At 51.8% G+C, this 13,577-nt stretch overlaps 2 protein-coding genes across 2 annotated transcripts; both read left to right on the forward strand.

The window, feature by feature from the left end:
* The first annotated feature begins 10 nt into the window (after positions 1–10).
* On the forward strand, positions 11–5,376 carry PMF1 (polyamine modulated factor 1). The gene is made up of 5 exons (XM_039512802.1): positions 11–183; positions 1,644–1,749; positions 2,581–2,681; positions 3,463–3,658; positions 4,614–5,376. Exons 1-5 carry the CDS (start codon positions 26–28, stop codon positions 4,665–4,667), a joined length of 615 nt encoding a protein of 204 aa, XP_039368736.1. The 5' UTR covers positions 11–25; the 3' UTR covers positions 4,668–5,376.
* A 4,422-nt stretch (positions 5,377–9,798) lies between these two features.
* LOC120390411 (bone gamma-carboxyglutamate protein) lies at positions 9,799–13,406 on the forward strand. Its single transcript, XM_039513073.1, has 4 exons — positions 9,799–10,446; positions 10,972–11,016; positions 11,419–11,485; positions 12,511–13,406. The coding sequence occupies exons 1-4, from the start codon at positions 10,386–10,388 to the stop codon at positions 12,638–12,640; spliced, it is 303 nt and encodes a 100-aa protein (XP_039369007.1). The 5' UTR covers positions 9,799–10,385; the 3' UTR covers positions 12,641–13,406.
* The last annotated feature ends 171 nt before the right edge of the window (positions 13,407–13,577 follow it).

The raw sequence follows: 13,577 nt of genomic DNA on the forward strand, positions 1-13,577 counted from the left end.
CTTGAAGATTTCTTGGCGGTTCAAGATGGCGGCGGCGGGAGGTGAGGGCCAGGCGCGGGCGGAGGGCGAGGGGGCTACTGGTGGCTTCTCTTCCCTGCCAGCCCAGGAGGAAGAGCCGGGCCGCGGGCAGCTCTTCAACACCGTGGTGGACGCTTTCCTGGAGAAACTGGTGGCCGCCGGCAGGTGAGGGGACAACATCTCGCGAGAACGGGGAAGGGGGTTCGAGCAGGAAGTCTCGCGAGCGGTGAGAAAAGGGCGTGTCGAGTGTCGCGAGACTTGGGAGGAAATCACGCGAGACTTGGATTGGTCTCTACAGTTGGCCAGGCTCTTGTTTCTCTCTCCCATGTGCTGTCAGAGCCCAGTGGCTGAGCTCTGGACACCCTAGTGATGGGCACTTTTACAGCTAGCTGTGCAGCCTCTTGGGAGAAGGGGGAATCTTGCCTCCAGTCTAGCTCCCTATCGGCATCCGGGCAGTAATGTCAATACACCTGCCTAGCCCCTTATCTAGTACCTAGTGACTGGCCCCCCACATCCAGTAAAGAACATCAGATCAGATTTTTTTAAAAAAAATCTAATTTCAAGCACCAATTGTGCAAAGGGCCCAGGTGTTGTGATACTGCGGGTAAACTGATGCTATGAATGTAATTCTGGGGGGCAGGCACTGGCTTACACAAGCAGCATCTGATAACTTTCATACAGCTGTCTTGTATTTCCTTGAGATGTGGGGGCCACCCTAGGTCTTAAGACCTAGCAAAGCAAGTACCCACTCCACTCTGTTCCTGCCACCTCCTTAATAACTCATGGACCAGATACCCTGTTGTGCGGGAAAAAGTCACCACTTGTCTAGATCCACCCCCCCAAACACACGTTTGGCAGTAAGTGCAGACCAACACCTGTGGCTTCATCCTGTTTGCCTCATCTCCCACAAGATCCTGCCATGGATTCAGCTGCTCACACAGCAGTTCCGCCTGGGGAGGAGATTAAACCAGCTGCTAGTCTAGATCTCTCCAACACTGTTACTGGCTGCAGATTCAGCGATAAGTGCAGATGACAGAGAGGGCCCCAGCCTCCCTTTCTGCCTACTTAGCCATTCACGGAATCACCCATTCTCTCCTGTCTATGGCTTACTGTAGTAAAAACTAGTTTTACTGTATCTCCTTATACATCAAAGGATTCCAAAGTGCTTTCCTGATTGCGATTGCCATGCACCATCAGCGCAGCTTGACAAAGGGAAATGAAGGAAAACCTGTCTGATTTAACCAAATTCTGCCTTTAGTTATATACCACTGTGATCCTGCTGATTTCAGAGGGGGTGTGTAGATGTCACTGAGTGCAGAATTTAGCCCTTTACAGGTGACTGTGAATAAAGATTTTGTTCTGTTCTTTTGAACACAACAAAACCTTTGTCAGTTGGTGTTCTTTTGTTAGACCAACCAGTATACAGATGTGTAAAGATCAGTTGTGCATATGGTTTGTTAACTATGGACAATTTTACAGAATATTTTTTACTTCCATTTCGTTCTCTTCTGACATAAACATGAATCTTCAGTCAGGCTTTGACAGTCTTGTAACTCTGTAATTTCCAGTGTATGGTATTTTAAACCACTTGTCTGGTTTGCATTTTTTTTTCTTCTTTTGCATAGTTACCAGAGGTTTGCAAACTGCTACCATCGCTTCTATAAACTCCAGCCTGAAATGACCAGAAGTATTTATGATCAGTTTATATCCCAACTGCAAACTTCCATTCAGGTAAGAACAATCAAAGCAGATCTTTGCTTTTATATCTATATCTTCTTTCCCTTTTTTTGACTATTTAAACAAAAAATACATTTGTACCCAACAGCTTCAGAAATTAAAACAAGCTTGTTTATATTTAAAGTTGAACTGCAGATGTTTAGCTGAGAATTAAAGACTTGTTTGTAACATCCCAGAAGGTCTACGGGGAAATATAATACTTTGGATGTTGCAGCATTTTTCATCCAAAGGTCTTGGAACATTTTACAAATATTATTGAATCAAGCTCATATCAACCCTGTGAGACAGGTGTCTATTACTCATTTTACAGATGGGTAAACTTTTATAGACAAGGCACGGCACATCCGACTTACCTCAGATCTGACTCCCAATCACTAGGTGGTGCTCCTGAAACTGCAAAGCTGTGTGCTTCAATGCAGTGTGCTATGATCATTTGTTCCCTCAGATCCTAAGCAAGTTTGCAACTAATATACCCTACCCTGTCCCCCCCTTTTGATGGGTCTTTCCCCAGTGCCTATCTGTACTGGTGGGGGAAATTGTCCTGATCCCTGTCCGTTTCATGACTGCCTGCAGAGTTCTGAATAGCTTCCCTGAAAACTGACAAGACTGGGACAATTTTCATTCTTCTGTTGCTTGGGAAAGCTATGAGCAGCAGCAAATGCACTGGAGCTGACTACAAACTGAGGAAGTACAGTGTCCTGTTTCAAAGGACATCTAGAAGAGAAGGTCCTTGCACCCACAGTGGGAAGGGCCAAGCAGAGAGGTCCATGCATTGTACTTCCATTTTTTTATCGTTCTTGAATCCCTGGTGGTTTTCCTCTGCAGGAGGAGATTCATGAGATCAAGAAGGAAGGGAATCTTAAGGAGCTCTTTGCCTCGATGGATAGAATTGTGGAGGAAGCAAAGAATCGGGAGGAGCCCGCATGGTAGGTAGTGCTCTGCTTGGCATGTTGGAAGTATGGTTGTGCTGCTTTATTGCAGACCTATTCCTTTGAGTCTTAAAGAGATAAAATTGACCCTTGAGCAGCACTTTAAGCCCCATGGAAGTGAAGTGGTGCATAGATCTTGGGATGGCTCTCTGGATGGGGTGACTTTCACCCAAAGGTGAATGGCAGAGGGGAGTTTTTAAAATCATACTACTGTATCCGACAGGAAATTGATTTCCAAAGTGCACCTTCCACTTAATTGAGTCTATTTGAATCTCTGACTCAGTCATCTAGTTGGACTTCCGTCTGTGCTAGAATCACATGTTCTGGGCCATGTCCATAGAGTTGGAGGGGAAGTAAAGTCTTGTGCTGAATGTTACTCTGAACCATGGCTGCTTGGGGTGTCCTGATCTGTGCGTAGCCCTTGGGGCACCTTGGGCACTGGAAATGCTGGGAGTCACATTGTGTCGTCTTTCAGAAGCAGGCTGGATAGTGTTTTCGCCAATAATATATGTAGCTTTTTGTGTTCAAGGGTGGGGATGTGTGTTAATCAAGTCTCATGCTTCAGGGCATCATCTGATTGCATGAGTGTCAGGAAGGATTCCTCCCCGCACCCCCCCACCACCACCACCACCTACATCATGGCACAGTGAGACCAGTTCATTGTGGGGTGGGTTCACCTTGCTCTAAATATTACACGTTCCAATTAAAGCACTTAAGTCTAGCACCATGCAAAGGCGGCGCATCCTAGTCCTCACAACACCATCCCTGTCACTTCCAGGCGTCCCAGTGGGATCCCGGAAGAAGATATTCATAGCGCCATGGTGCCGTACCTCCTGAAGCATCAGACGTACCTGCGTAGAGCCCTGAAAGAAAAGGAAGAGGAGAACAGGAAGCTGGCAGAGTCGGTCTTGGCTGGACGGGAGAGAATCTCAGAGATGCAGCAGCAGATACAAAATCGCAAGCAAGCATGGCAGGTAAAATCTCCATTCCAGCCAGCCCCCAAATCAAGGAAGCTGAGCGAGAGTGTCCCTGTCTCCCCAGTTAGAATAGACAATGGCTGCACTGGGATGGAAAGTTCCAAGAATGCTAGTTGCAACCGAACTGCCCTCAACTGCAGAATCTGCTTATGTGCATAAATCCCGAGGCCCCAATCAAGCTTCATTGTGTTGCATTTGTTGCTGCTCTGATTAATTGCATATCAGCTAATTGCATAATGCTGTTAATTGCCTACATCCCACAGTGAAGTCCCAATGTGTAATCACGCCTCTTCCATGGAGAGTCAGGAAACCCATCAGATTTTGCTTATTCATGTAACTTCTTTTTTAACAGCTGTTAGGACATGCAGAAAGAGGGGAAGATGAGACTGTCCCTGTAATGGCAAGAAGAACGTGGAAAACATTGTCTAGTGTCACATACAGCTGTTCACACCCCTACGGCCAGACTTTCACCAGGGCTGCCTTTGCACCTGCTCTTAGAACCACATTTTCCAAAGAGCTGCTCCAATGGATGTTGAGCTCTTTGGAAATCTGGCCCTTGGTGTCTTAGTGGAAGCAGCTGGATGCTGAGCATGTAAAACAAATTTGGCCCTTATCTAGATACCTAAATGGACGATGAACTCTCTGGAAAAGTCGGCCCTAAATGCATGACTTCACGCGTGTGTATTTGTGGTGGGGTGGGGGTTAGTCCTGCATCTGTGCTCAGAAGCAGAGTGTTTTGCCTAGGGTGGGGTTCGTACATGTGCAGTTCCTTCCCTCATGTGGCCTTGTTCCTAGACCAATGCATCTGAACAATGCATGAGCTGTATTCTGCACTGTCCTGTCTCTACGTGTGGAAACGATGCTCCTTTTTGCGTCAGTGCTGCATTTGTTTCCTGAACAGTGGGATTTGTGGTGGAGAAAGACTTCACCATTTTTTTTTCCTTTTATCCAGGCAATTAGTAAAGAACAGAGAGAACTAATCATGACGTTCCAGGAGCCTGAATGAGGAGGCTGGGGAAGATTTTGCAGGAGTTTCATGTATGGGGTTTATGGTCATCGGTGAAGCCCTGCAGATCTTTTCGGAAGTGGGATTCTCTGTGCATTTACCACTCAATATCCACTCAAATTGTGCTGAAAACTTGACTTGTCAAGAGCTTTTGTGTTCATTTGTCAGACAAAAAGGAGGGAACTGTTTACAGCACCTTGTGAAAACTGGACATTCTGAAACAGTCATGGGACATAATTGATCAAAATGTGTTGAAATGAGTGACTGCACCAGGGTTTTAGGAAAATCACCAGTAACCCCCGATTCCCAACTAAGCTCAGCAGGAAGGAAGATCTCACATAGGTTTTGAAAGCTGTAGCAGATCTGTGCATTCATGCTGCGTTCTTTTAAATGCTTTCCCAAACAGAAAGAGCTCTCTCTTCTTCCAAATTTAAATGAATGTAGAGTTTTTAATACTGATCACTCTTATAACCACTCATGGGATTTCAGGAGTATAATAGAGCCAATCATAGCTACCTTATGCAGCAAGTAAAACACAGCTACATTTGAAGGAAAAAAACAAACACCAAACTTCAGCTCATGGGGTTTCTGTCAGTGGAACAGTCTGTAGCTGTCAAGGCAAGTGACCATCTAAAGCAGTGAGAGAGATGTTACACCCCCACAGTGTATGAATAACTTGTACATAGTTACTTAGAATGGTGTTTTGACATAATAAGATTATAAAAACAAGTTTTAACACCTACCTTTTGTTTTTTAACAAGTGCCTTCGAGCAAGAAAAATAAACACGTACTTCATAGTATTTGCTCTAACCCATTATTATGTGGTTAATTTCCATCTGTTGTCTTCTTTGCAGAAATTTAACGGGAACGTTTTGCCAAAACAAACACACAAGGTATTCTGGGAGTTTTGTCTTCCAAGAGCCTAGATGCAAAAGACCTGATTCTCTGTTGCGCTGTTGTCATTTAGACCTGTGCAGTTGCAGTTGGGTGGGAAACGCACCATTCTGACTTAGTGCAGGGTGGGCATGAAGCCTTATGAACATGCATCCGATGAAGTGGGTTTTAGCCCACGAAAGCTAATGCCCAAATACATTTTAGTCTCTGAGGTGCCACAAGGTGCCTCCTCGTTCTTTTTGCCTCCCATTAGCTAGGGACACAGCAGCACATCAGTAAAAAGGGACTTGCCCCAGATTGCACAGGGTTAGTAGAGTGTGAGTAAAATCCAGCTGTGCTGGTGCCCAGTGCCTGATTGAACCATGGTATTCAAGCTAACAATGAGGTTTAAAACACAGGACTGGGATTCAGGAGCTCTGAACTCAGGTCGGGGCTCTGCTACATAGCTCCTGTGTGACCGGGGGATGCTTTTTTAAATGTTACCCTGTCTCTTGGGCCCAGCTCCTAACTCCCATTTGTTTCTGTGGGAGTTAGGAGCCTAAATACCTTTCAGGATCTGGACTCGTCTGCCCTCATTCTCCATCCATAAAATGGGCAGAATGATCTGTCTCCTCTCTTTAGCCTGGGAGCTCTTCAGGGCAGGGCTTGTCTCCCTGTGTTACTGTACAGTGAGAGAGAGATGCTGGTTGGGACCCCTATAGGCTGCGATCAGACAAATGACGTTCAGATTCGGTTCGTGACTGTGGGTTACGTCCCGACCTAGCAAAGCCTTTTCCTGCCTGACGGTTCTGGGGACTTAAGAATTGACACTTCTAACTAAAAGCCACTATTGAAATGTTGTGCAAAAAGGGCAGCTGATCCCTGTGCAGCACCCAACTATTAATGCTGAAAACAGAGGCACTGGATTTACTGTACCCAAATGTCAGTTCCTTGCGAGGCGAGTCACAGCCTTGGAGGCTGACCAAAGGAGGTATATTTTTCTTCTGTAAACAGAGCTTGTCTTGCTGCATTATAATCTAAACAAACTGGGCCTGTAAACCCCTTGTTCTTGGCTTGGACTTTGTGCACTTGGCCCAAGTGATCTGTGGTTTATGGCTTTGTTTGACAGCCGCTGGCCGCCTTAAGCTGCCCACAGCATCGTTCTCCCACCCCAAAGTCTAGGGTCCTCCTCCAGACAAAGTGAGGGTTGGAAGTGGTTAGGATCTGGAAGTGGAACGTTGGCCTGAGGGGCGCTGGCGATTCAAAACAAACTCCTTTCTATTCCAAGCCAGCCATGAACTCAAAGCCCTCTCGCTGCAACTGTGCACAGGCTGAGGGGGGCGGTAGTTGGGTTTAAACAGCCCTGCACGCTAGCTCCAGAGGGGATCAATTAGGAGGTTGATGAGCAAAGAGTTCCTGCTGAACATCGCCCTGCTTAAGGGCTAAAACGTGCCCAAGCCATCTCGCTCCAGGCCAGGCCCATCAACAAAGAGCTTAAAACTAGAACACGTCAGCTAAGCCCCCATGTCCTAACATGGCCCTGAGAACATCATCCCAGCCTGCCGTTATCTGCAGGAATTTTTCCAGCCCATGCCTTCACCTTCCTTGTCCGTATGTCCCAAGCACATTCCACGCATCTCCCGTGCTGCTCACTAGAAATGAGTCGGTAACTGTTCATTTAAGGTGGGATTTTCCAAAAGCACTTACGTGGCTTAGGCCTGGTCTGTACGGAAAAACGAGATCGACCGAGCTACGCACGCAGGGCTGTGAAAAACTTCACACCCTTACGTGACGTGTTTACGGCAACCTGACCCTGGGTGTAGACATGGCTAGGTTGCTGGAAGAACATATCCGCATTTCCCATTGAAAGGCAGCCTGCGTAATGTGGCACGTTCAGCCCTTCTGTCTGTGCTGAGCTGAGAATTGCCTGAAGCTGTGCAGTTAATCCTCCAGTGAACGCAGTGGGGCTAAGCAATGCCCTTGGGCCACAATACCAATTCAGCAGTAGGGCTCCAGGCACTTTGCCAAGGCAGGTCGCTATCCCCATTTTACAGATGGGGAAAGTGAGGCACAGAGAGGGGCTGTGATTCGCCCAAGGTCACCTAGTAGGCCAGTGGCAGAGCTGCAGCTAGAAGCTAGGTCTCCTGGTTCCCTGTACAGATGCTGCTGATCTGGTGCCCCTCTGAAGGAGGTGAAACCCGCCCTCTCCCCAAACCATAACAATATCCCCCTCTGGAGTGAGAAGCGATCAGCTAAATGAGGGGGGGGGGGTGAATTAAAAGGTGGAGGGCAAAAGCTACAAGGAGAGCGAGACAGAAGTGGACACTGACCGGATGCTCCCCCCCTGCACACACATTTTGCGACAATGTTCAGGGAGCTGGTGGGTGCTGGCTGAGTGAGCGTGAGGCACACAGCCCCATGGCCACGGCGCGCCTCTTGCTCGCCTCCTGCGGGGTCTAGAACAGGCCCTGCTGGCCAGTGACCTGCCGTGGGCACTGGAGCGAAAGGTGCTGGGTTGGCGGCTGTGGGACCCAGCGTGCGCCATCTGCAGAAGTGCAGCAGGACAAGCTCTCCCCAGACCCGGGTGCTCCTACCCGGGCTAAGCCGGGCTCCCTGGATCCTCCAGTCCTGGGCCTGGCCACCGAGGCCAGTCTGTGCCAATTGCAACTCTTGTGCAGGGGGCCAGTTCGGGCCCTTGCAGCTGCTTCTCAGCCTCGCTGCTAGGGGCACCGTGGCCCCTGCCTGGTGAACGTGGCATAGAGCCGCTTGCCCGCTTTTGCGTCGCTTCCTTGAAAGGGCTCGACCAGCGTCTGGGGTGAGCGAGGGTTGATCGGCACCGCGCCGTGTTTCCTTTCCAGGGTTTGGAGGTCGTCCCGGGGCTGGAGCTCAGGAAATGAGCTTAAATGACAGGATGCACCGGGGAAGGAACGGGCACCAAATTGCAAGGCAAAAAAATTACATCTTAAGAGCCCTGGACACGCACGAAGAGGAAACCCCCGATGGGCCGTGGCAGAAAACATCCGCAGCGCGGCAGCAATTACAGGCCGCAAGCGCGTCACCTAGCGGGGGCCTCTGCTGCCGAGCCTGCCCCCAAGAGCTCCAGGTCAGCGCTGCCTCGCGTTCAGCAGGGAAGCTCCCGAGTCTCACCTGTGACCGAGGGAGAGGGGACGCAGGCGCATTTGCCTAAGGTCAGCACTCACCCCGCCCCTTGCTGTACGAAATGGAGCTGCTAAGACGGGGCTACGTGTGCATCTGGACTCAGGCCCTCTCCGGCCGTACAAGCGGCTGACGGAAACCAGGCTATTTAGAGAAAATGCTGCAGCTCGCGTCCAGCTCCCTGTTGAGCCAGGCCCTGCTGCCAGAGCAGTGGGCGAGGGAGAGGCAGAGGCAGCGTACAGGTGGTGAAACTGAGGCAGGGGACCATGCTATGGCCAAGGTCACCTGAACAAGCCCGATCCCAGTTCGCTGGCATCCCAGCCCAATATTTGCTCTCTCTCGCTCAGACAAAAATCCTGAGATTGGCTTAAAAACTAAACTACTTGAGGGTTTTTTGGTTTTTTTTTTTTGCTTTAAACTTTTTGAAGGCAGCAGTCGTGGGCACAGCAAGAGCTAGTATCTCAGTTCCAAGCTTTTCTCGAAAGCCATAAGGGTGAGAAACTGCTTGTATGGTTACAAAAAGGCAGGCAGTGCTTGGCACATAACTAGGTGACACCAAGCGCTGGCCCTTTAAGACAACGCCAAATATCGTGAGCTCGGTGATTAAAAAAAAAATCTCAGCAATTGGCAACACTGCATTAGCTTTGTTATATCTGCGTGGGCTGCACTCAGTCCCCTGGATGCTGAGCCCGAGTGAGGGGCAAGGTCTTTGCTCCCAATAATCTGTGCCCGTTCTTGGGTTTCCTGCCTGCTAGGCCTCTGCGCAGCCGGCTGTCTGGGTGCTCAGTGAGCAGCGACGAAACAGTGCAAGCCGTGGAATCAATACAAAGAGAGCTTTTCGCCGAGCTGTTGGTTGGACCTCAGAGTTAAGTAGCTGTTAATAGAAGACACAGGCCTCACGCTTCATCTGCAGTGAGCAGAGAGTGTGTGGGGTGGGAAAGGTAGCACCAAACCACCTCCCCCGCTCTTGGATTGGCCTGGAGTTGAAAAAAAAAATCGCCAAGTGTAGTTTAGAGCACCCTCGGGGCTGCTCTAAGTCATGGGTGCTCAGTGGGGGCGGCGCACAAAGAGCAAGCAGCTGGGCCTGGTCCCCCTGCTGGGGTCTCAAGATGGAAATAGTTGAGAACCAACCACACCAGCTGGGGACTTTGGCGTTCTGCCTCCCATGAACCCCATCCTGCCCCTGACGCAGCCCCTATGCTGGGGTGGCCAGAGGGAGGGCAAAGAATCTCATAGTTATGACAGGATCCTAATGCCCCCCCCCTCCAAACACCCTTGAGCTTTAGGCCGGTTGGGAGCAAGCACCGAGCATCACGGCTCCAGCCCGTCTCTGCATTTGACAATGCTCCCGAGCCCCTCCCTGGTTCTTCCCCTGCAGCCCACACGGCCCCCGTTGGCCCTGAGAACGCAGGGTTGTTTTCCACCCCAGGGGTGCCTGAAACCACAATTGCCATCTGGGTTTGGCAGCCTCGCGCTCAGACGGATGGGCTCCAAATAGATCTGGCAGCAGGGCCAGGCCCCTCCCGGCCTGTGGTCGAAGCCGGAGGGGCGGGATGAGGCCCTTTACCCAGACAGACCAGGCTAGCAGCAGGGTATAAATGGTGGCCTGTGAGCCACGGGCTACAACAGGCATCAGCAGAGCATCCTACAAGCGCTAGACAAGAGTGACCAGAGAAACCGGCTGCCACCATGAAGACCCTCACCCTGGTGACTTTGATGGCACTGGCGACCCTATGCCTGTGCCGTGGAGGTAAGAGGGGAACAGGGGGCTGCTAGATGCATTAACCAGGCGCTTTCTACCAGCGGGCTGCTACGCTGCTGATTCTCCCTGTGATTGACGTTAGTGGAGCTGCTTAAAATCTCAGCCCTCCCATTCCCTGGCACAGGAGCACACGTAGGAGATTGGGGCTGGGGGCATGCTGGCATCTCATTCGCTGTGTAACGACGGAGCAAATCCCTGTGCTGCCCTCTGCCTCAGTTTCCCCATTTGTGCCAGGGGAATGACTAGGCTGCCCTAGTCGGCTGGGGGGCAGTCATGTCGCTCAGGGACTTGGCGAGCTTTGCTTCCAGGAGCAATAGATTCGCAAAGCGTCATGCATGGGGGTCACTAGTCAGAGGCCCGCTCCCAACCCGGCAGCTGTTTGGCATTTCCTCCCCGCTGAGCTCTGTCACCTTTATCATCCCCCGCTACCCGCCCAGCCCCGGCAGGAGACGGGCAGCTCAGTGGGGAAGGGGGCGTATGGTTTCTGACCCCGACTCTCTTGGTGCCTTGCAGGCTCGGATCATTCCAACAGCGCGAACGACTCGCCCAGCTCTGAAGGTGAGGCCTGGCCCTGCGTGTGAGCCAGCTTTGCTGCCTGCCGTTCAGGGAGCCTTCACGGAGGCCCTGGGCTAAATGCAAGAGCCCTGCTCTAGTCAGTGTGCACATGGGTATAGAGCGGGGGACAGGGACTCAGGACTCCTGGGTTCCTTTCCCAGCTGAGGGAGGGGAGCATGGTCCAGTGGTTAGAGCGGGGCAAGGGACGCAGGACTCCTGGGTGCTAGTTCTGGCCCTAGGATAACCAGGGTGGAGGATTTGCCCTGTTTTACAGAGCCGCAGCTGCTCTGTGTCTGGGATTTCCACCAAAGCCGCGCAGGGCAGCTACGGGGCGGTCCCGTTACTGCAACGCTGGGCCTTCCGGAGCAATTCTCCTCACGCCTCCTTTACTTCCCGCCCTTGCAGCATTCGTCTCCAAACAGGACAGCGCCGAGGTGGTGAGGAGACACAAACGGAACTACGTCTACAGCAGGTGAGGCCCACGGGCGTGTGCTCAACCCCCAGCCCGCTGCTGGCGCTGGGGTCCCCTTCCAAAGGCAGCAGGGGGGTGAGGGGGGGTGTTGACAGCCTCAGCCCAGCTGAAGTTCTCACCAGGCCCCTGTTACCATAGGAACCCTACAGTCCTTCACTCATTCATCCTCCCTGGTGCACCCGGCCCCTCCTGTTCTCGGTGTCAGCCCCTACGGCTGAAATACTTCGTTCTAATCTGGGGGGCTGGCTGGGAGGGGTGGCCTGTGAGACTCCCAACACCCCTGGATCCATCCCCAGCCTCAAAGGGCTCAAGGCATCTCACTCCCTACTCAGGAGCTGGGCCTAAGTGACATGCCCATGGTCACGCAGGGAGTCTGTAGCAGAGCAGAGAACTGAACCCCTCTCCCCTAAGGTCCAGGCTAGCGCGCTAACCACTGGGCCAGCCTTCCTGTACCTGGGGCTTGTCTGTTATCAGCCAAAGCCCCTCTGGAGGTGACAGCAGCACGCCCAGCACTCTGGGGCACAGAGCTATTGCCACTACGGGCTCCTGTTGTATAGTTAATACAATAAACCAGACTGCGGCCCTGGCTGCTTTTTGGACATAAAAAATTCCCGGCTGTTTTTCTGGCAGGGCCCAGGAGCCCTGCTCACATCCTGGTAACGCCCAGGCATCGCTCTGCTTCAAAGTCGTGCTCATTAGAACTGGATCCGTGAATTCCTCACTCCCTGCCCTAAAGTGTGGCCTAGCGTTGCTGCTGCTTTCACCCCAGAGGTGGCTGCCTGTCAGCCCCGGAGAACTCAGTCCTGTGCACCATTCCCAAGGGCTCTTTGGGGTGGAACGCGGCAGCTGTTTAACAGCCCCCAGCAACGGCACCCAGGATTAAAAGTGGCCACGTTCCACCCCAGAGGTGGGTGCAGTCCCAAAGCAGACGCACTGACCCTTGCATGTCGGCTGATGATACATCGGCCCCCTAAAGCCCTTGGAGAACTTTCTAGCAACCATTAACCCACCTCGTTCACACGCAGCCTCTATGATCTCATCCACGACCCTCTGGAGGGCAAGCGTGAGATCTGCGAGCTCAACCCCGACTGCGACGAGTTGGCTGATCACATTGGCTTCCAGGAGGCTTACAGACGATACTACGGGCCCGTCTAGAGCTTCCTGGCCCAGAGATCCACCCAAGTCAGTCACAGTGCCGGGGAGAGAGAGAGAGCACAGCAGGGAGCAGAGAGATCGTCTGCCCCAGGCTGATGTTTGTAACTGTGTGTTAAATGTACAAGCTTTATGTTCCCTAAGCTGCCAGGCCAGCCCTGCTCCTTGTACTGAGCCCAGAGCGCTTGCGCTTGTAGCTATAACGCTGTACTGGCTGTTTCCTGTACGGGCCGGGTGGGTAGTGCTGTTTTTATGCTATGGAATGTTTCTTTAATGATGTCTGAGAAAATAAATGTGAGGAACGGTGCTGCTGTCTCAGTTATTGGGCTGAAGGAAGAGAAGAGGGATGGGCCAGCAGATTGGGGTGCTAGGGTGGGACTCGGGAGCCCGGCGTTCAATTGCCAGCTCTGTGCGACCCCTTTGTGCCTCAGTTTCCCCATCTTTAAAATGAGGACCGTAATACTGCTCTACGTCACAGTGCTGAAACTGCTCGAGTGAGGCACTCATGCTCTGGGATTAGCTAGCTTTCCTTGTGAACATATGCGGTAGTGCCCGGGACCCTGGCTGAACACCCAACAAAAAGACCATCCCGGCCCAGAACCCATTAGAAACTAAGCGCGACCTGCAAAGCAGAACTGGGGACCTGCCTCTGGGCTCAGAGACCTCAGCTAGAGCAGCCGGGCTAATGGGAAAACCGCCCGAGCCAGGCAGTGGCCATGGCAGGCTAGTCCATAGGTAAGAAGCTGAAGCTCAACTTCACAGAGTTGCTGGCTCGTGTCCCCTCCTGCTCCTTACTCTCCCCTGCACCTTTGCTTGGGCACAGAGATGAGTCTAGCCCGCCACCCCCACCCCCCCAGCTCCCTGCAGGGTTCTAGGTTCCAGCCCCCCAGCTTCTGCCGAGGGTGGAGCTCAGTGTACGTCACTGATCTTGATACAGTGA

This window comes from Mauremys reevesii, linkage group 24 (assembly GCF_016161935.1).
Source record: "Mauremys reevesii isolate NIE-2019 linkage group 24, ASM1616193v1, whole genome shotgun sequence".
In the NCBI taxonomy this organism is placed as follows: Eukaryota; Metazoa; Chordata; order Testudines; family Geoemydidae; genus Mauremys; species Mauremys reevesii.

What these genes read in the sequence shown, in the direction of transcription:
- PMF1 (XM_039512802.1), top strand. Translation starts at nt 26, where the DNA reads ATGGCGGCGGCGGGAGGTGAGGGCCAGGCGCGGGCGGAGGGCGAGGGG. An exon ending in AACTGCAAACTTCCATTCAG is followed by an intron (nt 1,750 to 2,580) that starts GTAAGAACAATC and finishes TTTCCTCTGCAG; the next exon opens with GAGGAGATTCATGAGATCAA. An exon ending in ATCGCAAGCAAGCATGGCAG is followed by an intron (nt 3,659 to 4,613) that starts GTAAAATCTCCA and finishes CCTTTTATCCAG; the next exon opens with GCAATTAGTAAAGAACAGAG.
- LOC120390411 (XM_039513073.1), top strand. Translation starts at nt 10,386, where the DNA reads ATGAAGACCCTCACCCTGGTGACTTTGATGGCACTGGCGACCCTATGC. An exon ending in CCTATGCCTGTGCCGTGGAG is followed by an intron (nt 10,447 to 10,971) that starts GTAAGAGGGGAA and finishes GGTGCCTTGCAG; the next exon opens with GCTCGGATCATTCCAACAGC. An exon ending in CGACTCGCCCAGCTCTGAAG is followed by an intron (nt 11,017 to 11,418) that starts GTGAGGCCTGGC and finishes CCGCCCTTGCAG; the next exon opens with CATTCGTCTCCAAACAGGAC.